This window comes from Halichoeres trimaculatus, unplaced genomic scaffold, assembly GCF_033239565.1.
Source record: "Halichoeres trimaculatus isolate MK-OKI-2021-1 unplaced genomic scaffold, fHalTri1.1 fHalTri1_scaffold_23, whole genome shotgun sequence".
Taxonomy (NCBI): domain Eukaryota; kingdom Metazoa; phylum Chordata; class Actinopteri; order Labriformes; family Labridae; genus Halichoeres; species Halichoeres trimaculatus.
The window spans coordinates 16,618,572-16,646,331 of NW_027437201.1; the positions used below are offsets into that span (position 1 = coordinate 16,618,572).

Consider the following 27,760-nt stretch of genomic DNA (forward strand, 5'->3'; position numbering starts at 1 on the left):
TGGGTTATATAACACGAAGCCACACAAGGAAGCAATAATTGAATAAGGGGCCTGCTGCAGGGTTATGCACCATCAAAGTTTTGTGTTCCTGCAAACCCTATACTCAAGCTCCAAAGGACCCAAACAGAGCTGCCTGTAAAACTCTGCACCACTAATTGGTCTGTCATGAAATAATAAAAGAAGTCATGTTATTTACCTGTGGGCGACTCAGTAAGGTAGGCGTTACTGGTTGCAACGAAAGCTAAAGTTCACACCTGGGAGCCAGATGACACGCTCAGTTTTACATGACCTGAATGTGTTTTGCATCAAAGGTTGTAATTTGGCTTTGTGTGTGCGCATTAAAAGCCATTTATATGAAACCAGGAAATCGTCAAAAATAATTGGAGAAAAGGGCGCTGGGTCCACTGTAATAACCTCTTTTGATAATAGGAATTAGTCAAATTATAAATCACTGTGTCCGGACCTTTAATCATCGTAATGACTGCTCTGCAGTACATTTGCCTAAATGCCACAAATCATAAGTGAGTAGAGCATTAATAATTGCTGATTTTTATGGACTCTGCTCAGGCTCATATGGAACAATTTCATCTAATAAGTTGAATAAATAAACCAAAAGCAAAATGCTGGCCTCTAATGCAGAACATGTTCTTGTTGTTGTTATTTGTGCAGTGTCATGCAACATTTTTGCATAAAAGAAAGGCTTTAATGTTACATAAAAGCGTACAGATTTACTTAGGCATATCTAAGGTTATTCCAGTAGACCAAAAACAACAACAACACAATACGGTTCAACAGCTTTTAAACCTTCCTCAGAAGTTACTCTTAGAACTAAAAAGTAATGTTAAAAGCAGGACATAAGATGAAACAGGGATAGTTTAACCTTTTAAGAAACCTATTTTTGTAGAGAGATTGCATCTGCTATTCGTGTACCACACAGACAGCAAACAGGGGAGAATTGCGAGCCAAGCTCTGTTGAAGGAAAATTTGACCTACCCACCAACTCTTAAATTCAGCCTGTAAACAGGTTTATTAATGCTGCAAAAGTCTGCATTTATGCCTTGGTGTGTGTATGTTGTTTTTCTGTGATTCTGCAGCCAGTCTTGAGTGAAATCTTATAGAACACAGATTTTAGCACTTCCACATCAGCTTCATATTTTTGGACCAGAGGTTGCTGCTCTAACCAGAATCAGAAGTAGATATCTATTTCATGGCTTTTCCATTAGTTTCTTGGCGATCTCATGAGGACCACCTGCTTCCAGAAAGTAATAAGAACGACAAATGAGTCAATAAGGGAGCTTTAAGAGCACTGATCAACTAATTTTGGTGCTTTCAGGCAGATCCAAGCTGGATGTGCTCCTCTTTATTAGTTGCTTAGACTTTTAAAAGCAAACTGTTTTGTTTAGTTTTTATACAGGTGTTAAAATTGTAAGAAGAGGGGTTTAAAAAGCCAAAGTGTTCCTTTTCTTTAGCTTTGAATGCCTCATTGTTTTGTGTCTCAACCAAACCATTTGAAGCTCTTATTTCATCTCCATTAGGACAGAGGCCTGGGATCCCCTCCAACTTGAAGTTCAGCCCATTGTTTTGTATTGTGGTTAAATGGGGTCCTGTCCCTTTAAACCGCAGCAGGAGGCGGCGCTCCCGGCTCACGAGGGGAGGGGAGATGACGGGAGGGGGAGGGGCCGCTTTGTACGCCACACAGATGCAAAGTAAACGGACATTAAAGCAGCAACACGGGGACCGTCCTGTATCAACTCTGGAGCTCAGGAAACTTAACTGAATTTATCGTGGCACAAACGCTACTCTTTTCAGCTCTGTGTTCTTCTGTGTTTCCGGAAAGTTGAGTGGAATATAACTGGAAACTTCCTCACCGTTTGGACCTTAAATAACAGGTAACGTGTCTATGTGTGTGTTTAGAGTTGAGTCAGCTTTAATACCCAGCTGTATCACACTTGTGCTGATTACTTCTTCTACGAGTGACGACTCTCAGTTGTTATTCAGGGAGTTAGTGTGTCTAATTTAGTTTCAGACGACTCTTTGAGGTCAGAAAACAGATGTAGCTTGAAGTTAAGCCAAACGGTGTGAAATCTGCATCTCATTTGAATGGCAAATCCGCGTGTGGACAATCAGCGCCTGGCAGTCTCCTCGAGCTCTTGGCTGGCCTTCATGGAGGGATATCAATGAGTCCTGTGGCCTCCAATAAGTCCTCTTTTACCTTAGTGAAGACTGGACACGAGAAGGAAAAACAAACAAAGTAAAAGTCGATATTTTATCTTCAGGGGGCTACTTTCGGGGATGGAAACAGTGCTGTATTGTATTATAATTTGTTGTAGACATGTTACAAATCTTAGCTAGCTTTCATCCGGGTCCCAACCGTTTAACTTCAAACTTTTACTTTTGAGTTTAAAATGAGATAAGATTGTGTATTAAACTTTTTATTTTGTCTGGATTGGGTCCAAAAAGTTGCTGACAGCTCCTCAAACTTTTTTTTAATCGTTGTTTCCAATTATAGGCATGTTGGCACACAGCAGGCATTTCACAAGAAATCTTTCTTTGTACATTTGGATTATGGAATAACAGAGTAATGTGTTTAGGAGGCAAAGCCAAACCATAATAAGCTTTTGGAATGACTCATTAAATCTGTTAGCAGGCCTGAAGAAAACCTAGTGCTAAGTTACAGACATTATAAATAGAGAGATACACTGGTACACCTTCATTTATAAGACCAGTCTTAGATTGCTACCACACTGTGTGTCTTGGGCAGTATGTAATCTTCAAAGTAAGGATGTTTCTTGTTTTTAAAAGCAGAAGTGTTGTATTATTTTTTAACACAAGATCTGCAAAACCACATTTTCCACAGCCTTCCTCCTTTTCTCATTCACGCCTCGCTTTGGCTACCAAATTGAGCTGACTACTAGTCATCTGAGTATAGGTGTTAGCATACTGTGTGCAAACTTCATTTTTTTAGGTTTAAAGGTCATCTTATATGTGTTTTTCTGCCCCTAGTCATTTGCCATGATAATAAAAATGAGTTTTAGGAGTCTCCAAAGGCCTACAGATTTATAACTAATCAGATGATGTTCAAATTCAGAAGAAAAAGTAGGTTGTAATGTCTATAATAAGCTGCCTGAATATCTATTTCTAGCTCCAGGACGGGATAATCAGAAGAGGCAGATGTTTCAGCGAAGCTTCAGTTCACTTCACTCAAAGTTATGTAACACTAATACTCTGCTGCTGCCAGACCTCAAAACACTCTAAGATCTCTGAGAAGAGCTTAACAAACTACACAGCTACTTCCCCAGATTCCTCCACCATCCTGGATCATTAGTGGGTCGTTCCTGTTTGTGTTTACGCTCTTGTGTCTTGTGGTCATCATGCCCGATGAGCTGGGTAATTCACTGTGCTGTGTACCTGCCCCGGCCTCATCCATCATACTCAGATTGAAGGTGGTTAAGTGTGTGCTCCAGTTTAACTACTCTGGCCATAAAGTTTGCAGGCTCGTTCTGTTTCATTATCCCTCTCGGTGATGAAGCCTTGGTTCTTGTTAAACCGCCGGTCTGGACAAAAGTAGGAGGACATATTGACTGATGGGCTTGGCTTTGGTGTTTTCTTTGCATGATGGTTGACCTTTGACCCCCTCCCAGGCTCACAAACATACAACCACGCCCTGACAACAGAGCTGAGGTCAGTCTCTGTTTGTCAAGCCATCTGATGAATGATTTCCAAACACAGAAGTGAAATAAGGAAAATTTACGTCTCGAAATGGACTGCAGTGATTTCAGCCACACTGAGACGTATCACTGTTTTTCTCTGCCTCAGTAACAATAGTGCTTCTTTCTCACCTACTTCAGGCCTCTTCCCCCCTTATTGTGTGGAGCTGCCAGGCAGATATCTCTCCATCAAGATCTATTGTGTGTGCTGCAGAGTCAGAGGGGAGGGGAGCATGGGAGTGTGTCATCTCTGACTGTGCCTTTTTTATGCGACGCATGCTATTTCGGTTTGCTCTGGAGGATTCTGCTGCTGCGTAGTGAGGAAGCTGGCTACCTGCCCGACTCTGACTGCGCTGAGGTCATTACGGTTTTATACTGGAAAGAGGGCGTGCAGGAGAGGCAGCGGTGGGGTTGGGGGGGTTGGGGGAGAGGCAGTTACACTCATTTTGCACTCTAACTTCAGGCACTTTCACATGCAGTTTGTTAAAGCAGAGGGTCGACTAATTTCCGAATGAGTCAGTTTTTTTAATTGTTTGTGTCTGGTCTGAATCAAATATTAAGGTTTAGTGTATTCACTATAAACTTTTATTTACATGGGGTAAGACACACAAATTACTTAACTGGAGTCAGATGTGATAACTTCGAGTACATTCCTTTTGCTTCCCATGCCTGAGGAAATGCTGATGTAAATTATTTGCAGCCTCTGTAATCCACCTACCTTTATCCCTTGCTCCATGGGAGGCCAGCAGGGTAGTGCGGGAGAATATTGTGGCGTTTGGATTCCTGTAATAACAAAGCCTGTGTACAAGTCGTTTAGTTGAGATAAAGTTAGAAATTCTCAATTTTTATAAGTTATGAGCACATTTAAAGCCTGTCGGACATGAATTATGGAGGCAGAAGTTGATAAATTGTGTTTCAAGAAGTAGCACAAAGTGAACTTGTTGCTAGAGTTGAGGTAGAGATGCACAATGTGGATAACAACCTGCTTTGGAGAGCTGATAATGATAAGATTGCCATCATATTTTGCATTTTGCTTGCATATTTTTTGGGATACTTTGTCAAAGTCACCATAAGGTTGAAAAATCTTCTTGTTTTCTACTTTGGTAGAGATTAAGACCTGTTTTATTTATCTAAAAGTGCTGCGTCTCATACACAGGTACAGGGTGTCCGCGGGGTCTTAAAAAGTAAGTTGATAAATCAGCTGTGGGAAAATTAAGGCCCTTAAAAAGTATTAAAAAGTCTTAATCCCAATGTTATCAGGTATTCGATTTTATTGGTATTCAAGCTTTGACTCCAAAAGTATCCATGAGTATTTATTTTCTTCCTTGCAACTGTTACAAACTAAGCTGACCATACAGACAATTCCATAATCCGCCACGGAAAGAGTCCATCTGGTTCTAAAATGTTTTCAGGGTCTGAATCTTGAAAAATAACCACACCTGGTGATTAGACGATCATTCTGCTCGTCACATTCATCACAGACCAGCATGAGGATCTAGAAAAACCTTTAGCATCTCTTTTTTTTCTGCAAGTTGGCCTTAAATAACTGCTTTTACTTTTTGTGGGAATGGGAGTGTAAATTAACCTGCCTTTAGTTTCATTTATTCTTTCAAGCTTTATTCCTTCTCAGTTGACCTAATTCATGTTGAAAAGCAAACTAAAACTGTAGAAGATCGGTTGCTAACAGCACCTTAAGGTCTTAAGACTTTTTGAAAGGTTTTTAAAAAGTCTTGAAAAGGTATTGAATTAAACCTCAGGAATTCAGTATATACCCTGAGGTACGGCTTATATACCAGTATTGAATAGCTCAGGGGGGTATTGAGATGTGATGCGGTAATTTATAGGGATGTCCCAATCCGATACACTGATCTGTATCAGTGCCCGATATGGCTGTTTTTGGAGGATCGGATGGTATCCAATTTCATTACGTGATCATTACGTATCGAGAAAACCCCTAGTATTTTTTACAGAAGATGAATCTCTAATCTAGCTGAAGCTACATCACGGTCAAATGCCGCCATGACAATTGCGATTTTGGACCAATATTGCGATTGCATTGAGCATGCAATTTTTGGGGGGACGTTTACTGCATTATTCACTAAACACAAGCAATCAATCATTCTAATATGACCAATATGACAAAGGGTACTGTTAACATATAAACAATTTTTTCCTGTAGGCCAGGCCTGCATGTTATGATGAATATTAACTAGAATACTGGAATAGTGGGTGATTTAGCATCAAGCCTTCAAGACTTGTAATATTTTTAATATAATTTAATATTTTTTTTAATTTTTGCCAGAAAAAAACAGCATATTCACTTTTGCTGGTTTTAAGGAAGAAGGAGTACAAGTTACTATTTTCCCTCCAGGTCTGTGCACATGAAACGTCTTTATCTTTTTCGGCTACGCTTCTTGGAATGTGATTTATCAGATATAATTGTAACATTAAGTGATAAACGACTTTTCCTTTCATGAGCTATACATTATCAGTTTGTGCATCCCTTAAAGAAAGGTCATTTTTCTTTAGTTATTTTTAGAGTTTCAGTGCTTTGATGCTGTGGAAAATTTCTCAATTTCTGTGAAAGGTGAATCACTTCAAAAGTGACCCATTTTCTCCTCTCTCATGTTGATTTTGGAACGCGTTGAGGCTTTGCCAAACTCCCCGTGGAGAGTTGTTTTGTCTCACACAATTACAGGACTGACCCCGCCTGCAAAGAAAGCAAGGAGGTCTTTGAACTCTGAGGAGAAATCACGCTGTGGATGTTCCAGTTAATCTTTGAGCTGGCTTGATATGAAAGCTAATGCTGCGTCTGTGTCTTCAAGGCTTTTTTTCTTCTCCAGCTGAATATTTCTAGCTTTGAACTCTGGAAGGAGAGACACTGTTTAACCTGAAGTCCATTAATCAGTATCTGGAAAAAGAGAGGCCTTGTGTTGTTGTTTGATTTGGGTCGACCTAAGTCGTTAGTCTTGTTATCACAGAGCAAAACTGGAAAACACATGAACATGATATGAGCTGAAGCAGAGGAAACATGTTTTTGTTAATGTGCCATCCTGTTAATCATCTTATGACACCACAGATTTATTTTGTGATCTCTTTAAAGCGGATTTAATCGGCCAAAGCCATGCTGTTGGGAGCATTTTCTAGAAGGTTTGTCATGCAGTGTAATGCAATCCTCTGCTTGGCAAAGGGCTGTAACCCCATTATTTAGGAGAGAAACCCTACCCGGTATTGACACAGAGCCTCTATGCGACCTTTACCGACCCATTAAATAACAACACGTCATGGCTGTTCCCAGGAACAGGGTCCACTTTCTGTTTTTCTTTTGAACAAGAACCCGGAAGCACCTGTTGCATAATCACTCAGATCTGTGCTTGTTTTGGTCAGTGTCACAGCAACGTGAGCATCATGGAGGAAAACAACCAGTTCAACAAGATGTGTATGAAGACTCTGCATTCCTGTATCATTGTGTCCTTCTCAGAAACTAGTTTGACTCTTGAACACGTACCTTACAATTACATTTTACACCAAACTATGAATTTTAAGCTCTGCGTGTAGAGAACATACTGTGACTGTAGCAGCACCTGCTCTCGTTTGCATCCTGGACCACATTGTTTGAAGTAGTAAAACCAGTTTTGATAATAATCATGTCGGAGGTGATGGCAGTTTCACCACAGCTGAATGTGGCCAGCCTGGTGGGTGTTCTCACATTGCTTAAGTTTCCAAACATCCTCTCCAGTTTCTGTTTTTAACAAGGATGTCACAGAAGACTATCCATCATCAGGTGGCACACCTGTCCTCGCATCATCCAGAATCCTTTCTTATTACGGTGGAGGACCACACCTTTGAGTGCGAATCTCTAATTAAGTCTTGGTGTCAGGGTGAGGCCAGCAGCCCTGATTCTTGATCGTCTAATATTTGAGTAGTCATTGACTTTTAAAGGATCAAATATATCCAGCCTTTGAAATGTACTTTTTCTGTCCATCTCTTTAATTTGGCCCCTCTGAAATCTGTTTGCTAACCGCCAATCAAAAACAGAAGAAAAATTTGACCATTAACTATTTGACTATCAAATAGTAGGGACGTCCCAATCCAGTACACTGATTGGCGCCCAATATGGCTGTTTTTTGAGGATCAGATAGCATCAAATTTCATTACGTGATTGGGATTGATCCAGTTTTTATCTGTTTTCAGCACCCTGAGGCTTTACAGCTGCTGTAAATCAAACCAGGTTGCGAACATGTCCGCTGAGTGGGACTACTTCTCTTTGGAAAGCAACATTTGTAAAGTGAATGTTCCTATAGGAGATATCAACAGGACTCACTGTAATACAAAAATATGATTCGTCAGTTACAACGGAAGTACGTATCGGCAAAACATATGATGAAACAATTGGATTTGATTAGGGCTGCAGCTATCAAATATTTTAGTATTCGAGTATTCTACTGAAAATCCCATCGATCATTCGGGTAATCAGATAAAATACATTTTTGTTCAGTTAAAGAGCAGTTATTTTTCAAATTAAATTTTTCTCTTTAAGAAATAGAATTTTCTGATACAGCATGACAATAAGAGTACTTGCTGTGGTAGCTCCAAAATTTGTAAACACACTTTGACACATTTTTTGCGCCTTGTACATCTCATCAAATGTTGCGGACCCAAATGGCACCTGTTTCGTAGAATGATCCATTAGTCTCCAAACTCCGGAAAAGAAGCTAGATTTGTTGCTAGTTGCTATTTTGTACAAGAGTTAGCTTGAGGGGTCTGAAAACTCTCTTAATATGGCCTCAGCTCTATTTGAAATTTCACTCTTTGATCTTCTTTAAAATTAAACGATTCTTTGAGGCGGAGAAAATTACTCAAGTAATTTTTGTAATCGAGTACCTTGAATCATTCGAGGAATCGTTTCAGCTCTAGATTGGATTGAAAGTGAAAAAATCTGTATCAGGACATCCCTATCAAATAGGATAAATGCTGAAATATAAATGCCCACTCATAAATCAGATAAATCTTTGTATTTGTCTCATTTTTTTGACCCTGGAGTTTATGTCACCTCTTCTGGTTAAATTATTTAGCAGTCAAGACTGGGGGAAGGAAACTATGAGTGGCTCAAAGAATTACAAACCTCCTACGTCTACATTTTTGATTTCTCCCACTTAAGGGATTTCTAAGGTAGCTCATTCTGTGCCTTTTACTGAAAAAAGCAGTTTTGCAGATGATTTCTGTTAAAGTGATTTTTATCTTTGCACTTTGGTAAAGTTTCAATTTGAAGGAGAGATAAAAAATTGAATCACTACAGCAGAGACTGAGACATGCTTTCTGTTGAAGTTTCTGAGTCCAAGCTGTGATAACCCCGGTGACGTCAACAGAGAGTTATCTGTGCAGACTTTGAGTAGCTCTGTTTGTAGCCACTGAAAAGATACAGATCAGCTCAAGAAGAGTGGAGTAAACTTGATTTGTAGTTTCCGGTTAGAGTTAAGTGTTTAGGAGTTAACAGGGATCTGGGTTTATCTCCTGGACTTCATCACCTCTGCAGTCCATGTGTGATTGCATGAACCCCCCCTCCTGACAGAGTATTTACCAGCGTTTAAGTGCAGGCCTGTGGTTTTGCACTCATGCTCAGGTCATACAATGAAAACACAGGCCTGCTGGTGTACAGCTGGTCATTCTGGCCTTGTTTACAGTCCAGTGAGCCCTCATTGTTTGGCTGCTTGGTATGCTCACAGAAACAGGTGGTTTCTCTCTCAAGCGTGTACAGAGAGGACAAAAGGGGGCTGCTGTGGTCATCCTGTCCACTTTATGACAGATTCATGCTGGGAAACTCGATCAGGAGATGGGAACTATTGTCGGCCTGATAATCCTTGGAGGATTGCTGGTTTCTTTGTGAATGAAGAGTCACACGTCTTCCTGTCTGAGGCTCTGAAGGACTTTTCAGGTCAGCTGTGAATGTGGAAGGATAAGTATCTCAGGCTTTGTGTCTTTTGTAATGGAATCCCAGTTAGTAATGGTTGTTATCAAGTGGGTCACCTATACAGTGTGTGTGTGTGTTTGTGCTTTAATCTGTTTTCTTTATGTGTACGTGCGTGTGGTTTGGGTGTGCCAAAGGGTTTGGTTCCCGTCTTCCTCTGCTTTGTTTTTTTGTTCTTTGTGGGTTCCTCAGTTACACTGAAATTTTTATCTGACATTTGGGAGCCAACAGGGTGTGTAAAGTTGTGCATGTGTGTGTTTGTTATTGAACCACGTGTTTGTGACTCAGCTATCAGAGGCTTACTCTCCAGGATGACCTTCGAACCTATTTATGGCAGTTCAAGCATGAGCAGTTGGTGGACTTCAAACGTATCGTTTGCAGATATAAACACAGGCCATGTTTTCATGTCTGCTCTCTTTGCTGAAATGAGATCTCAGGTAAACAAAGTTGTTTCTTTTTATGCAAAATCAAAGAAGCCAGTCCAAATGTGAGCTGTCTTAAACAAACCAAATCACAGACTTTCAGTCTGCTGGGAGATGTCACTGATGATACCTCTGAGACTTTCCAGGTGGTGTTTCCAGGAGCGCTGTGTGGTTTTACAAGTTATTTCCTTTATCATGTGGCCAAAAAGCTTCACAGGAGACATTTGGTATATGATCCTGAGATGCGGCTTTGATTTAGTCTAATATAACCTGCTCTCCATGCCCTGATAACGTTCTTTATGAGGCTGCTTCTGATGATAGAAGCCAGAGACTTCCCAGGGACCAAAGCGACAGTATTAACTTTCAAGGGCGGTTCCAGCGAATATACTATTCTTTAGCCAATGCTGCTTATTCAAATAGGTCCTGGCCTCCTCTGCAGACTTAAATTGATACTCTGGGATGGAACAAGTTGGGTCCTATCACAAGGTTTATGGCAGAAATTACCCCTACAGCAGTGTTTTTGTGCAGTAGAAGCCCAGGGCACCAAAGCACCAAACACCCCCTCCCTGCTCCTCTGCCGGTTTCCTCTGCACTCAGACGGGGCCATATTTTACTTGACCAAAAACACAAATAAATGGACTCCCACTGAAAAAATCTGATATCGGTCTGCATTCACGCTTTATTTAGAGAATTTTCAGCATGTTACTTTCTCACAAAAACACCGCTAAATAAGGCTCTAGTTCTCATCGTGTCTCTTCGTCCTGGCAGACTACCTACGTTTGTTTATATCTGGCATGCACCGTTTATTTGTGTTTTTAGTCAAGTAAAATATGGCCCCGTCTGAGTGCAGAGGAAACCGGCAGAGGAGCAGGGAGGGGGTGTTTGGTGTGTGCGCTCTGGGCTTCTGATGCACAAAAACACTGTTGTAGGGGTAATTTCTGCCCTAAACCTTGTGATAGGACCCAACTTGTTCTATCCCGGAGTATCACTTTAGGGAAAGAGAAATTAATCAAGTTGTTTGTTCTTTTGTTTTAGAGTGCCTCCTAGAAGTCTTTGTTGCTTGAAGTCTACCAGCACTTGTGGTTTCTCATGTTATTTGGAATGTTTTCATGTTATTATGGGTGTTTTGTTCTTGCGCAAACAGCTTTCAAATACCCTACAACAGACTCCTCGCTGTCATATGACATTAAAACCAGAAAATGGTGCAAACAGTTAGAGACATACATTTTTTATATAGGGTAAAGTCAAATGAAATATTTGATTATTGGAATAATCAACCCTTGTATTAACCACAACTATTAGCATTCCTTTAAGTTTTTTAGAGCTCCAAATAAGGGATATTGTACCGTTTAGTGTAGTGTTATAAAAACATGATTTCAATGTTTGTATCAAGTGTCATGTTGATGCCAGTTAAGCTTATCATGTTGTGAACCTAAAAAATGTTAAGTTAGCTCAATTTTAGTCCCAAACATTGTGTCAAAATAGCCAAAATGACAAATTTATGACTCAAGCTCCATCACATCTGTCAAGATAACAACCTCTACACTGCTCATATTGTGAGTGGAGGAGGAAACAATCATGCCACATGCAGTTTAAAGACTCCCTTAAAAGTTTAACGCGGTATCTGCTCGTAAAATTCCTGGTTGCTCCAAGTTCGTAAGCTCTCCTTTTGATGTGAACTTTCTGCAGAGCTCATTGGGCTTTAATGATTTGAACTGAGCTGCCTAAATTAGATTACACCGAGCACACTGATCAACTCTGCCTGAGTGAGCTGAGCCGCTGAAATGTGATCAAACTCAGTGTGCTCGGTTGGACATTCCTTAAGAGTCACTTAAGGAGGAACTCACAACCTCATGCCCTACTCACACAGGACTCTTAACAAATCACAGTGGGTGGAGGTAAATCAAACTCCATGCTGTTACATTAACAATGTCTTTTTACGAGGGCGGCAGAGTCAATCTTTTTCAGCTCCTCAATTGTTGTGTGTGTCATCATCAGGCTTGAAGCCGCCCTGTTTGTCGGCCTGCGTGTTCCTTTTTGTTGCCTTCATTAAAGTTAACACCACGGGGGTTTATTAGCTCGTCTTGTCATTGAAGGCTTGGGGTCTTTAAAGCCGGATTGTGTGTTTGACTTCAGTGGAGAGGCTGCTGATAAAAAAGACCAGGAGGCTGACACAGAGCAGAAAAAGGTCACTTATCTTCTCATCACACTGAGAGGCCTCCTGCTGCTTTGAACAAAGTTTGTACATGTGTGTGTGGTAGAGTCTTCAGATTGTCACACCAGCAGCGACTTATCTTTGTGTCTGTTTGGCATAATCTGTATCCCAAAGGTCTGACTCCAAGCAGGTTGTTAACACTTCTGACCCTTCTTCTTTGGAAAAAAAATTACCACCAATATGGACACTAAACTGCATGAAACGGCTTCCACACTTCAGAGGATCATTCCATCCTCCCTCATGTCTTTTTGAGCACAATCTTCAGTACAAAATTCTGCTTTGTTCCGTCGTCCAGCAGGCTCAATTCAACCACTTGGCTGAGATCCTGCTCCTGGTACCAGGCGTGAGTGCTGTCTATTTGTCAGAGACTGATGGGGCGGATTTCAGTGATTAATTAGACATGTACTCTCATGTGCACACGCTCACACACACAGTGGAGTACAATCCCTCCACTGTGGGCGTAATGAGGGTTTGGGTACACTTCATGCAGGACACAGTGAAAGAACGTCTGTCACCGTGCTGGCATGACCGAGTGAATCCAATGTGGTGACACCCTCCATCAAGTCTTTGAGGGTGGGTTTCTCTTCAATGCCTCCATCTGTGCCTGTGTGAGAAATCCCCTGCGGCTTTGTCGCTTCACATGGGAAATGTTTCCTTTACTCCAGATATTACTCACACATGGACAGGAGGGGCATTTTTCTCCCTAAACAAACCCTCTGGGGATTTGTTTGAGCTTATTTTATAATCAGGGAAACATGTCTGTTATGTATCTCTTTTGGTTTTTAGCCAAGCTTTCATTTTGGAGAACAGCATGGCAGCCCACCCAGCATCTGATTGAACACTTTGTCCAAGTATGGCGCTTAATAAAAAGCCAGCTCAACTGGAAAATAGCATAATTGTAAGGAAGCATGTTGTAACTTCCTGATATCCGGGATCAGAGCGATTAAAAATTCACTCCAAGTCACGTGTTGCTTGGGTAACTGGGTGTCCTGGGTTAAACAGTACCTTGTGCAACTGGTGCAGCAGGAGCAACGGTGGATTGCATTTGGAGTTAGACGGATGAAGCTGTTTGCCTCTGCTGGAGCGACAGGAGGTTCGTTTGCTCGTGTTTTTGGCGGGACAGAGGTGTGGTTGGTGTTTGCCCTCCTGAGCGTCTGCCACACAGCACAGAGGGCCGGCTCAGGCATGCTGGTTTTATTTGCTCACATAGAAACACGCTGCCCTTAATCCTCCTGTGGTTTTGTTGCTGCCTGTGCGGCATTGGGGCCCTGCAGGCTGGGATACAGTGCAGTTTACACACTCATCATATACTGAGGGCCTTTAGTGCTTTGGCTACAGTCCTGCTGAGGTAGGTATATCTCTCCAGCGTGGGCTGTTTGAACTTGTTTCTGATCCTTTTACATGAACTTGATGAGAGTTGTAACTGTAGCAAAGCACTTAACATTTCTGGACTCCTTTCACGAGTCAGAACAGTTGCGTGTTCACTTTGAATCACCTCTGGTCAAACTACACTCAAGCCTTTGCAACTCATGGTGGCATGTTTGCAGGGCAGCCTCCCACTTGAGATTAACTTCCTTCTCCGTTAATTTAAAACATTTTCCAGCACAAAAACATTTCTCCAGACTTTTAAACGCTTAAGGGTGCTGAGTTTACCTTCATGTGTCATGTGAGGACAAGTCTATTGGCACTAAAAATGTTGCTGATTGATTTATTTTAACAGTCCCTGAGGAGATTTCATTAAAATGAAATACATTTTGTTAACCTTTCTCAACAAAACCAGTTTGTTAACCCTGAAGGCTTCATAAACACGTTGTAAAGCTTTTTCTGAAGCTTTTTAAGAATTTGACCCTAAGAAACCTCAACTGAAGTGGCTTTGCCGGCAGCTTTCAGCCACAACTTAACATCCATTTAGCAGAATAAAACAAGGGTACATCATCGACGGCAAGCTGGTGGCTCACAGCCAAAAAAGTTTCTACGTCCTCTACAGTATTACATGCGCTTTAGGCTCACTAAGTTTTATCGTAACACTGCTTGTAACTGAGCTTGAACTCTTTCACCAGAAGTACGGGGATAAATCTGGTACAGTCTCATAAACTGTAATTTCCTGGCACCAGCATTGGTGATGTTGGTGGTAAGCTCTACAACTGGGAAACCACAGCAGGACTGCGTTATGAGAGCACTTTGACCCACAGTCTTGAACTTGTCAAGTCACATCCATGTAATGGTTTCAATCCCACATCTTTTTTTTTTCATATATTTCCTGACAGACTGCTTATCGTATGCTGTGTGAATGTTTTTATTGCAGACATGATCGCCTCAGGCACAATGCTGGGAAGCAGGGAGGGAGTGTGCAGGAGAGAGTGTGTGTAAGCAGTAGCAGTAGAGGTAGAGGTGTTGGGGGTGGAGTGTAAAAAGGAAAGACTGTGATGTAAGAAGGCACCACATGCTTAAAACAAGTAAAAATTCCCTTTGAAATAAATAATAAGAAAGAAACACTTCCTTTTCTTTTCCTCTCATGGAACTTGGTGGTCTGTGGTGCCAGTTCTTGACAACACTAGTGACTATCCCCAGATACTCCCCTCTCACAGTTTTTGACAACCCAAGAGTGCATTAGCTATCATCTCATCATGGTAAAATGTGCCTCCAGGAATGATGGCTAACTTCACCGTATTTCCAGTTTGACAGGCAATTAGGGATTTACAACTTTCAGTCAAGACTTCATGGACATTGTGCTGCATTGTTTGTTGTTCAGTTAGCAAAATCTTGATTCATAATATCCCCAGGAGAGAGGGCTTTAATCTGTTACTGGTGAGTCTCAGTTTTATTGTAAATAGTAAGTTACACAGTGGCTTTCCTCTGTCTTACTTCATCAGTATAAGCTTAGAAACAAAATAGATTTTTTTTCAACTAACTACCATCAGGTTTTCTGAAATGAAACACTTATGGTTCAAGTTGTAAAAAGAAAAGACGCAAGCATTATAAGGGCTGCAAATATCCCCCCTCATATGTTTTTAAAAGTACTTTTGTCCACATGTAACTGGGCAAATCTGCCGATAAATGCGGCTTGAAACATGTCAAACCCATATGTGGCAGTGTTTTTCAGATGTGAAAGCCGTACCAGCCTATCAGAATGAAACCCCATCATTCAGTTGCAACGGTTTAGGATCAAAAACTTCCCAATATGTATACACAAAACCAAGAAACTGGGGTTTTCCAAAATCTTCACTTTGGCCAGAGTTTTCAGAAACTCGGTTTTTAGAGTTTTTAGAGCCTCTGATACATTCTTGAGAGTTGGTATAACTTGGGGCTAACCAGCTTTTACAACAAAGCATCAAGCAGATTGTAAGCTTAGATTAAAATCTTTGATCCAGACCTGATTGTTAGCTCTACCTGAATGCAAATGTCTGTTCATGGATAAAAAACTCACCAGTTGTGATGCTATTATCTATTCTTCTCCTGCTTTTGCTCTCTGTACAAGCTGATATAACTGCAGACATCCATCTTTTACTCCATTTGAGCTATTAATGTACCTTAAGCAGAAACACAGAGCACATTATATTGAAAACACAAACATTCTACATTTTTATGAAGTCTATGAAGAGAGTTTAAGGTGTGTTATCATTAAAAATGAATTAAACAGCAAAATAAAGCTGCTTGTTAGAGGTACCGTAAGCCCTAAAACTCTGAAGACATTCTAATGCTTTTCATTTTAAAATATTTAAAGCTGTGAGCTAGTTATCTGTTTTGCCTCCAGAATGTTTTAATCTTTTGCATCTCAACAGGAGGAGCAACAGCAGCCCGTTTAGCTCTCAGTGACTGAGACCATTGTAGTAGTGAGTGCTGCAGGCATGTTTACATACGTTGGATCTGTTTACACTGAAATCACACGGTCTCACAGACAGGTGTGTTTCTCAACGCGTCTGTCTAAGCTTTGCAATCTCTCTTTCTTAAGATTCACATCCTTTTGTGTGAGATATTTCTGACGTTTGTCATACAGGGTTAGCCTTTGAGTGTGTGACAAGATATGGAGTCCAACAGGAAATACTGGTTCCCTGTGTCGCTGCCTAAAATAATATGGTAGAGTGGAAGAACAAAGGGTAGTTTACTGCATGGTGTTCTGTGCCCATATCAGGTTTGGTAATCATGTCAGATCAAGTCTTGTGTTGCTGTATCAGTCACGGTGTTGGACCTCCTGCTGTGGTGTGGTCTTCCAGGCGAGATGGGGTTGTGTTTGTACTTCTTTTGTGCGCTACGTGGCAACTCAAGGACAATAAGTAGACACCAGAGTGGAGGCAAACAGAGAAACAGAGTGAAGTAAGAGGGAGGTTTCGCTAATGAGCTCACACCAGGCCGAGCTGCCACCGTGGTGTGAGGCAGAAAAGCATTCATACATAGTTGATGGGGTCTCCTAATTCTGTCATTTCTCACAGTTTTAATACATCTTTTATGCTAAGAGTTGGGTACTTTTTGAAGTTATTTATTCCAGTTCAATGTAAGAACACTAGACACAGAAATCTGGAGTAATACTAAATTAACCAGATATTTGAGCAAGCTGTCTTCTCTTTTTGCACACAGTGGCTTGACCTGCCTTGCCTCCTACAGTTTCTCGTTTTCGGATATGTTGAATTTTCTTGCAATTGTTTATCATTAGCATGTTTCTTTAAACAAATAACAAAACTTAGGTATTAAAATCTTTCACTTTTCTGTTTATGTTACACATGCTTGAGAGAGGCTTGTTAATAACGTAGCGTTTTGCAACAAACCAAAACTGAGATGAATGTGAATTGTAAAATGGCAGTTTTCTATCTCTCCCTGATCTCCAGTAAATCACAAGAGATCATGTAGTTTATTGACTGCAGATGGAGTTTTCATACAGAGCCTTTCACTTTTACCACATTCAGGAAGTTTCACACAAGTATTTCTACTAATACTTGAGTTTACAATTCCTGCCCTTTGCCACCTTTGAGTTATAATGTTATATAAAAATCAATTTGTTCATGTCTTACATCCCACTCAAATCAACTCCACTGAGTCGCACACCCTACATCTGTCTGACTGACTGCTTGTGTATTATTTTGGCTCTGACCCTGTCAGCCTCCTCCCCCCTGTGGGAATCAGATACAGGTCCAGAGGTTACGGGCCTCACAAAGTAGCAGCAAATGAAGTTTGCCGACCTTCTTTGTCAGAACTTTCTATTCTGCTGCAGCTCTATTGATAAATTGATTAGCAATGTCATAGACGGTGAAGACGGACCCGTACGTGCATTTACATATCAATGCTGCTGACAATAGAGGTAGACAATGGAGGAGATTGTGGCTAGTTCAAGGTCAAACAGAGCAGAGGTCTTCGTCGCGCTCAGACAGAAGACCTCTGCTCTGTGAAACTTGGATCGTACAAAATCAACAAGAGCAGTTGTATTTATTTGAACCAGTAGAGTTTGATGTAAGAATATTAAAAAAACAGTGATGACCTATTACTGATAGCTAGCTTGTTTATCCTGTTAGTCATAAGGGGGGACTTGAGGCTTTTTGATTTACCTTCTCAGGCTCTGAATTCTGAAAGTCAGGGAGACCTTAAAGTGATACTCCGGGATGGAACAAGTTGGGTCCTATCACAAGGTTTAGGGCAGAAATTACCCCTACAGCAGTGTTTTTGTGCAGCAGAAGCCCAGATCGTCTGCCAGGACGAAGAGACACGATGACATCTAGAGCCTTATTTAGCGGTGTTTTTGTTTGAGAGTAACGCGCTGAAAATTCTCTAAATAAAGCATGAATGCAGACAGATATCAGATTTTTTCGGTGGGAGTCCGTTTATTTGTGTTTTTGGTCAAGTAAATTATGGCCCCGTCTGAGTGCAGAGGAAACCGGCAGAGGAGCAGGGGTGGGGTGTTTGGTGCGTGCACTCTGGGCTTCTGCTGCACAAAAACACTGCTGTAGGGGTAATTTCTGCCCTAAACCTTGTGATGGGACCCAACTTGTTCCATCCCGGAGTATCACTTTAAACCTCTAGTAATGCTTTCAAGGCCACCAAGACAGCCACTGTGATTTTCGCTGGTTAACAAAGAAGTGAAAAAGGTGAAATTTAACATTTCGTCATATAACTTGAGTAGCTGGGACCACAGATGACATTCCCCTTTCCGTGTTGTTGAACAACCAAGATAGTATGCAAGAAGCAGTTTTATAATCCCCCTCTACCTGACTTCTTGTTGCTCTTGCATGGAAGCATCCTCCTCATGAATTAATTATTCTCTGGACTCTTTTCGAATCTTCTCTTAAAAATTTAAAAGCAGTCAAAAATAGAAGCAGAAACGTCTGCCCGTTGGTCGAACATGACAGCCGTGAAGCTGTGATTGGATGACTGTATTCCCTGTCCTTCGGCCAGAGGCAGAGAAAGTGGCCCAGGACAGCTGAGGATAGCGTGGTTCCTGTGATCCACAGGATTACAAGACCAGGACTGAGCTCTGATGAGCACGCTGCTTGTTATGATGTCATTCTGCACCCATCAGAGCCTGCCAGCGACATAAGATGCTCTTAATCATTCATGGCCCTGTCGCCACTTGTCTCAGTTTGAGCCGGAGTCATGTGGCACTTTGAGTGCTTGGTTACATAAAGGCAGCGTCACCGGCTGGCACAGTGACTGAGGAGGAGATTCTCATCCAGAGCATACAAGATCATACTCATCACCTATTCGGACGTGCATGTGCTTATTTTGTCATTTCAGTGGCAGCTTTGCCCGTTGAGTTGAACCAGTTTGTCAGTTTTTGCTCATTGAGCCTGTAAACAGATTGCTGAGATGGAAATTTGCCCCCAGCTGAATGTGGAGTAGTTCAGGTCACGCAGGCCGGACTGACTTCAGCACAGCATGTGAACAAACAAGGAGCCATGTTTTTCTGTCTGTCTAGACAATGACGTGAAAGCGTTGTTACTTTTACATATATTATTTATGAGTGTCTCTTGCCATTGATGAATCAAAGAGATTCAGAGAAAAACATGCAATTTAGGGATTCCATTTCATTCATGTTCCTTCCCCCTGCTGCATAAAAACAAAACTTGACAAGTTGAAAACAGAAAAGTTTTCCAAAGTTTTTTAAGTCAAGGTTTTTAAAAATGAATTTCATATAACTTTATTGGTGTTTAAAGCTTAATTCTGATTGGTCAACACTCCATAATGACACTAGTTAATTCTGAAAAGTAAAATTTCTTCATTCAGAAACTTCATGATTGTAACTCATCCTGTTGGCAATGTGACAAAACTGTCTCAATGACATCAGTGGACAACATAGAGGACTAGGGATGTCCCTATCCTATGTTGATATCAGAGATTGGTATTGGATTAAATCAGCCTGCATCTGTATAAGCAGTCTTTCCCAACTCAGCTCCAGCGCTTCTATCCAGCAGTGTCCAGATCCAGCATGCAGAGCCCTCACAATGACAACAACAATGTCATTGTGCTAAAAAAAGTAGCAAGGAGCAGGAGCGATGTTATAGCAGCAAAACTTGTCATGCACTAGTTTCCTGTGGTGGCACAGCACCGGGGAAGTTTAATACGGCCAACCTCATCAGTGAGTTTGAGTGGTAATACTTGATCAAGGCTTTTACAATATTCCATACTAGGGCTGCACGATATGGCCAAAATCTAATATCTCGATATTTGGAGGCTATATCTCAATACACAATAAATATCCAGATATTCTGATTTCCTCTGTAGATCACCATATTAAAGTTAAATCCAACCCTTTGATGCATAAAATGATGTGCGCATAAAAGCGAAAGTGAAACTCAAAAACATTTTGCGTTCGTTTCTCTTTGTGGAGAGTTGGGAGAGAATCAGGGATCATATGGGCAGCAAAGCCAGCCCAAATAAACAACTACACTCTTGAAAACAAGCCCCGGGAACTCACAACCCGCAACTGATACGACGTGTAAGCGACTTGCGTCTCTCCCCTCCTAAAACTTAAACACCCCTGCGCAGGAGAATTTTTCTGGGTGGGCGAACGTGGTGCTCGCTGTGAGAGGAGCACCGGCTGAGCAGCAGATTGAAACGAGCAAATCACAGAAGTGAACTACATTCGGACATCTGAGAACATTTAGTTTTCTGTTTGTACTCGATGATTGCGATATGGTCATTTTATATATCTCACGTGCAAAAACCCATGATACATTGAGTATATTCGATATATCCCCCAGCCCTATTCCATACTTGAAAATAAGTAAGAAAAGTATGTGTGACTCATGCTGATATCAAATCATAATTGATACCGGTATCAGGGGACACTCAAGGCTACAATATCAGTATCAAAGGGAAGTGAAAGGATTTTATCAGGACATCCCTATAAAAGACATTTTTATTTGTATTTAGAGAGTACAAAACTTCAGATTGGTGGTCACCAGTGCACATTAACTGGTGAGTGATTTTTATAAATGCTCACGTGAAAGAGATGTCAAACAAAATGAAGAGAACAGACAGGGAGCGTGGAATAAGGGTTTTGGCAGTGTCAACCTAAAATATACAGTCAAGAGGACCTTGACCTTCACAAACCGTTGAGCCAAACCTGCATTGATAAATCACTTCTGATTTGACAGTTATTCTTACATCAGTCGTTAAAATCAACTTTTTTTGCATCATTGGTCCATAGCTGGGTTTTATATTGAATAATGTATAGTGAGTAGGGGACCATGGGAAGTAGAATCTCTCATCTCTCAGGGTCTCGTCCACCTCAAAGGGATTTCATTTCGCATAACCACTCACTTACTATGCATTATCTCTTACAAATATATCAAAGGTGGTTTCCTTGTTCTATATTTAAGAGATAAGTCTACACTGTTTTTTATCCAGAGTTATACCCAGCAGGGTATTTACTTGAATCTGAGAAGAAAGCTGTCATAAATACTGCAATAGTTATTCAGTGAAAGCATGCTCTGAGTTTCCCAAGACAGTAAAAAAAAATCTACATGAATATTTCCTCTTAATGTGAAAGAAAATCAAACACAGCTGCAGTTTTATGTAGAACGTTAAGACATTTCTTTTCATATAGTCTCTGGAATGCTATTTTGAAACAGTAGACTTCACATGACACTGCCATTCTTCAGGATTTATCTTTTTAAAAGTACTGAAAGGATAGAAGTGAATATGACAGGACTGCCTGCAGGCTGTACTTCATCTTTTGTCATGCTCACTATAATGGGGTCTTGATGATCCTGAGGGGAGGGGTTTTGAAACTGCTCCCCATCAAACACAAAGGGGCCCAGAGGACATGGAATGGGCTATTTCCTAGAATGACTTTAAGGTGTGAAGTTTGCACCTTTTGATATTTGATCACCTGCTGACATATTTTATTCTGAGGCTGAATGTCTTGGAGTGACGTCGCACTTCAAAAGCATTCCCCCCTGAAGCTGTATGCATTGTGCCGTTTGTCTTATTACCCCTGCATGTGGCCACCAGGAAGGGTTAATCCATCTGAATGAGCTGATCTCTCCATGTAGGGGATAAAATCTTTCTCTGCTGTCTCCGGTCAGCTTAGGGACAGGAAGCTCACTCAGTAGCCAGTGCTCTGCTCTGGTGTTGCCATAGAGAAATACAAAGCTATGTGCAGCGGGGAGGAACATATCAGTTGATGAGCTGTCTTGAGTGGTCGCTTTTACATTCAGCAGCTTTTCACTAATTGGCATCTGCACAAAGCATAAAGTAGTAAAGCGTTGACTAATGCTAGATTATTCTGCATTTATCTCACCACTAAGTCAGCTCAGAGAGACTTTGTTTGCTCTGTGTTATAATCTAATAAAATTGGCATCCAGTTGCTTTTAAAAAGGATTTTGTCGCAGTTAACCCTCCCAGGTCATTTTTTTATAAGGGTGTGAACTTGAACTGAGATCTTCTTTTACAATAGACCTCAAAAATCAGCTCTTTGAAGTGTTTGACCTTTGTTTGGCTTTCTTTTTTGTGGTGCATCTCTCTCATCAGAGCTGCCAGAAGTATTAAAAAAGGGCTTGAATTAAGCTATTGAGTATTGGAGATAAACACTTTGAACTGGATAGAGTTCAGTCGCCTTTGGCAGTGATCTCTCTTTTGGGAAAGAGGGGAACAAAACAGCCCTGGAGTCTATCATCTATCAACCCCCTCCTTTGTTCGCTCTGGAGCTACAGTTGCCTTTCCGATTGAATGGCTTCTTGTTAGAGATGCAAATGTTTTCATGGATGACGTTGCTGTGGAATATTGTTGAGGGAAGCCCCCATTCATTCACAGACCAGGGATACGCACATAGGCCTAGTACAGCGTGGGCTCCAGCTCCGGTTTGAAAGCACTGAGGATGACTGGTATTGCTGTCTGGTTAAAACAACTGAGGCCCTTGTTGATGTCAGAAATTTATGGATTCAGTGAAGTCAAGCTAGCACACAAGTGGGCGTCCAACCTCTTTTCTTTTGAGTCTAGTTCAAGATTGTTTTTCAAGGCTTGGCTTGCTGGTGACTTAAGGGCACTTGGGTCTTGGTGTTGGAATAAGCATAAGATGGAAGAAGAATATCAAAGCGACCCACATTAAATTGAAAGGACAGTTCCCCTTACACAAAAAGCCTTTAATCAATGACTTTGCAACAATCAAACTGGGAGTAACCTATTGGTGTTTGTAGAGTGAATAGTAGAAAAACACAGCATTGATGTTGAAGATACTCAGATTTCAGCATCAAGGCTGAAAGACCTTGGATAAAATCAAGAGAAAGACACAAAACCAGCAGTGGAAACTCTTGATCTTTTCATGATATGAGGACAAGAACAGAATGTAGCACGTCTGGACTTTGCAGTAAGTCGATCCACGCCGAAGAAATGCCGTTCCACTTCATTCTTCTTTCTTTTTCTTTCCTTTCTTTCTGTTCCTGCCAGCTTGAACCGCTCTGGCTCCCAGTATCCTGTGTCTCGCTGGTTATGTAACAGTCAGGGGCCTAAATGGGAACTAAAGCACAGCAGTGACAGCGGACACAGCAGCCATTTGAAAAAAATGAATGTGACAGCAACCTATTAGAGCTGACAGTGAGAGCTTAAAAATGTATTAGGAGAATTGCACAGGAACATTTGAATTCAAACTTGCTCGCCAGGGTCAACTTCAGTGGGGGTATTAGCATTAGTTTTAAGTGAGTTGAAGTTGCTGTGAACTGCGGATGAGAAAGCTTTTCTCCTCCATTATATAACACCCTTACAGACTTCAGCGCTGAAAAGCCTTCTCTTGTTAGAACCACTCAAGTGAGGCCTCTTTTTGAAGCCTTGGCAATGAAACTTGCTGTTCTTGATGTAGATCAAAACAGGAGGAATGCTGTGTTTGATAGAGAAGCATTTTAAAGTGGTGCTTTACGTTTTCCGTTGCCTGAAATGGTGTCTGTTATTAATTAAAACTTTCCACTCTGAATGCCAAAGTGAAAAGTACTGACGTGGCTCTAATGATCTTTATCTTTCTTCACAGGCTGATCCAACAGTAAGATGACACCACTTCTGGACGACCAGAATGTCTGTAAACATTAATCATCTGGACTTCAGTCTGCTTTGACAACCTCGGGAACTCTTACCCCAAATTTCCCAAAAGACTTCCTTGATCATCTTCAGAACCACGTTCTTTCATTCGTCTTGTGGATTATAAGGGACTGCCATCATGCCGATTCTCAAGCAACTGTCTCACAGCTCCAACCAGTCGAAGCGGCGGTCACGGGCTGATCTGACCGCAGAGATGATCAGCGCCCCTTTGGGTGACTTCCGCCACACCATGCATGTTGGCCGTGGCGGAGATGCCTTTGGAGACACTTCGTTCCTCAGCACCCGATCAGGGGAGCCTCCCAGGGAGCCGGAAACAAAGCAAAGCTCCCCGGGGCCCAAACCAGGGCTGCTTTCCCGCACCTTCAGGAGCAGCAAGCGCTCTCAGTCTGTGAATCGTGGGGACAAGTATGAGTACAACATGATGGCGCCTTCTGGTGGATCATCCAACTATGTGAAAAACGCCATATCCATGCCTTACCTCAACAACGACGATATGAACAGAGGACAGATGACAAAGAGTGTTTCCTCCAGCCCCATGAAGACGCTGATGGAAATCGAAACCAAGCCTGTAAACGGTGCAGCAGCAATGGCAACCATGGACGCAGAGTTTGAGGAGCGCAATTTCGGTGAACTCACCGACTTACCGCCATCCATGCCTAAAGGTGGCGGGATGAAGCACGCAGAGTCCATGATGTCCTTCCACATCGACCTGGGGCCCTCCATGCTTGGGGATATTCTGAGCGTGATGGAGAAGAAAGGCTGGGAGGACGACGACCTCGGCTACGAAGAAGGGAAGGGCAGTGATGGACGTGCCTCACCTTCCCATATCCCCCACATTGATGATGACGACGCAGAGGAGAGGGCGCCTGCGAGACCACCGCGCATGTACCAGCAGAAGGTCATCGAGGATCCCTACACTCCAGAGCTACAAACCAGGAACAACCACCACAACCTGGACAGCTACTCTGTGTCCAGCTCGGGCTCCGTCACCGAGGAGAAACCTCAGTACCACCTCCACGATGGCGACACGGACAGCGCAAAGTACAGCTCGCCACGCGGGGAGGACGACAGAGATTTCACCTTCATGGATGACGATGAGGATGAGATTCGAGTGTAGACCAAACTGGTGTCACTTTTCACAAGCGGTCTGGCAGGACAAGTCCAGACCTTTGGAGGCTGTCACAGGCTGGGGAAGGCAGAAGGATGATTAGGAGGCAGGGCCACTCCTTGTAGATTGGTATAATCATTGTACACTTTGTTCAACATCATAAATAAAACCAATTAGGCCTTACTCACTGTGCTGTAGCAGGAAGATGTGAGCTGACTGCAGAGGACTTACTCAGAGTGGAACTCTTGAAAGGTGTGGGCTGTTAATCGTTGCAGATTTATGCAGCGTCAAACTCTGAACTTACTACGACCGGGGAATTTCCTGTGTTTTTTTTTTTTTTTTCTTTTTCTAAATGATACGGGCACCTGCTCTCCAAGCCTTTTCTTCTCTGGGTGCAGAACTGGAACAAACAGTAAAAACAGAAAGCCATTGGTTATGAGCACCACACCCGTCTAGGGGAGTAAGAGTTGACCGAAAGGTCAGAGAAACTGTGCCCCTGCTGTCGGTCACGTTAATATCATACATGGTGTGATGTGTGAGGAGGAGCTCATGATGTTTATTACAGAATCTGTAAAAGGAAGAGGGGAGGACATCATTTGCCAATTAAAGTGTTTAGCAGAAACACTAAATAGACAAAGTAGTGATTACTTTTCCATGTTTTTTTTTTCTATTTCTTCTGGAAGCTGGTCAACTTGTTTCTATCACTTTGTTAGTTCAGTCTGTCGTATTATTTTGTCTCTCTTAAGCAAGATCTTCATTCTTTAAATTTGCAGACAGCTGTGGTATTTATTCATTTATCTTAATAAGGGATGGATCAGTCTTATCATGCACTACGAGGTCTTAAAATTGATGATTTAGGTTTTTATTTTCTAATGTGTTAAGAAATGTTAACGGTACGACAGAAAGAGCCAGCTCCTTTCTGTGATAGCTCACTACACAGCACTTAAATCTCAAGAAGACACAAAATCACTTTTGCTGTCTCATTTGTAGAAAGGATTTATGTTTGTGCAAATCTTTAAAAAGAGGCCTTTGTATGTGGTCTGCGTCCTGTACTTTTTTAAGAAACAGGACGAGAGCAGGGATCATGCTGAATCTGGTGTTTCTGGGTCAGATTGGTAGCATTAGCAGGTCTGCAGAAAAGTGTAAGCAAGAAAAGGGACTGTTGGAAAAAAAAAATCCAAATGAATAGTTCTGGTTTGTCCCTGAGGGCGAAGCGAGGATGTAAAAACATGTTCCAGGTGTTATTAAAGTGCAGGGACTTCACAGATGGGCATCAGGTATGTCTCAGGGCAGTGCTGAGAGTGGCAGATATTTCCGTAAGCGGCCCCACAGGTGATAAGACTCATCTCCTCTACACAACCCAAATCACACAGTAGAAACTGGTGATTAAATCAACCAATCATCTGGACTTTCCCAGTCTACTCATTAAAACGTGCTGGATTATTGGCCCCCGACCAGCTGGAGCTGCTCCAGGAACAGCAGGGTCAGGGACAGACAGGTGGGCTGTCTCTCTTTGGCTTTTTTTCCTGTTAAGTCATAATCTCACTCACTTGGCTCCTCCAGGTTGCTTTTCTTTCTTGTGCCCATGATTAATGTCTTACCTTTTTTTATTATTGAGTGTTAGAAAACCGCCACGTTTAACAGATGGGAACCTTATACTTCCTGTTGTGGTGTTGAAGCAGGTGTGTACATACAGAATCAGGATGCTGTGCCATTCTTTCTTGGGTTTGTTGTATAGTTTTGAAACCACATCTCTGTGACCAGGTTGCGAGATGTGAAAATGAAACCAATCTGGGAAAAAAAATTGCCAAGTATGTTGGAAAAAAAGAGCGCAGATTGTTTAAGTTTGTTAATTATTTGCTCATGTATAGACTTGCAGTATGATTGAAGTCTTACATTTTTGGATGTAAAATGGGCCAAATTTGAAGACGTCTTTACTTTGATTGAAAAGTTTGTGAACCATACTTTGTGGATTGTTTGGGCAGCTGCAATCCTTCACTTTCATCAGCAATAAATAGCAAAAACACTCCTTCTACGCCATTTTGTAATCATGTAATGTAAATATGACTTGTGCCATCAATTTATTACAGCAAACAATCTTTTTTTCTATGGGCAGTGTGAGTGTGGTTACAGCGTGAGAATCAGTGAGTGGTGTTAACACTAAAAAGCACATTTGTGGCCAAATTGTATTTGCAAGTCCAACAATCTTTGAGTTATTTACGAGGAAGTGAAAAAAACACTGAAATACTTTCTTTTAACTGTCCGAATCCTCTGGCATGTGTCGTGCTGCTCTGTGGGAAACTCCTGAGCACGCCAAAATGGACCATAGAAAGGAATTTGCAAATACTCTGTGCCTCAGGTCTGCTTTAATGTTTCATGGCCCTGACAGCTGTGGTTTGGCGAGTGGCGAGAAAAGATAAGGACTGCAAAAAAGCAACCAGCTGTAAAAAGTTTTATCCTTTTTTTCCTCTTCTGCTAGGTATGTACTGTCTCCTTTTCCTTACTCTGGTTTTACAGTATATTAATATATTTACCCTCATTTCTCTCCTCTTCTTATAAATAACAGCTATATTTTTCAATAAAAGACGAAGTTGTTAATCATGACTCAGCTGTTTTGTTTAATCTCTGTAAGGAGAATCTGCCTCATTTTGCAAGTTTATTCACATCCTGCTTCCAAAATAGGAAGAAACACTCACTGCAACACGACCTTCACGCAGCAGAACCAACAACTTTTACTGAAAGAGTTTCAGTAAAATCAACACGTCTACAAACTCTGAGCGGATTATTCAGAATAAATAACCCTGAAATGAAAGGTAAAACTTT

At 41.6% G+C, this 27,760-nt stretch overlaps 1 protein-coding gene across 1 annotated transcript; it reads left to right on the forward strand.

Annotated features, from left to right (window-relative positions):
• Positions 1–1,702: 1,702 nt before the first annotated feature.
• On the forward strand, positions 1,703–27,519 carry cdc42ep4b (CDC42 effector protein (Rho GTPase binding) 4b). Its single transcript, XM_074663972.1, has 2 exons — positions 1,703–1,889; positions 23,762–27,519. Exon 2 carries the CDS (start codon positions 23,948–23,950, stop codon positions 24,944–24,946), a length of 999 nt encoding a protein of 332 aa, XP_074520073.1. The 5' UTR covers positions 1,703–1,889; positions 23,762–23,947; the 3' UTR covers positions 24,947–27,519.
• Positions 27,520–27,760: the final 241 nt, after the last annotated feature.

What these genes read in the sequence shown, in the direction of transcription:
- cdc42ep4b (XM_074663972.1), top strand. Translation starts at nt 23,948, where the DNA reads ATGCCGATTCTCAAGCAACTGTCTCACAGCTCCAACCAGTCGAAGCGG.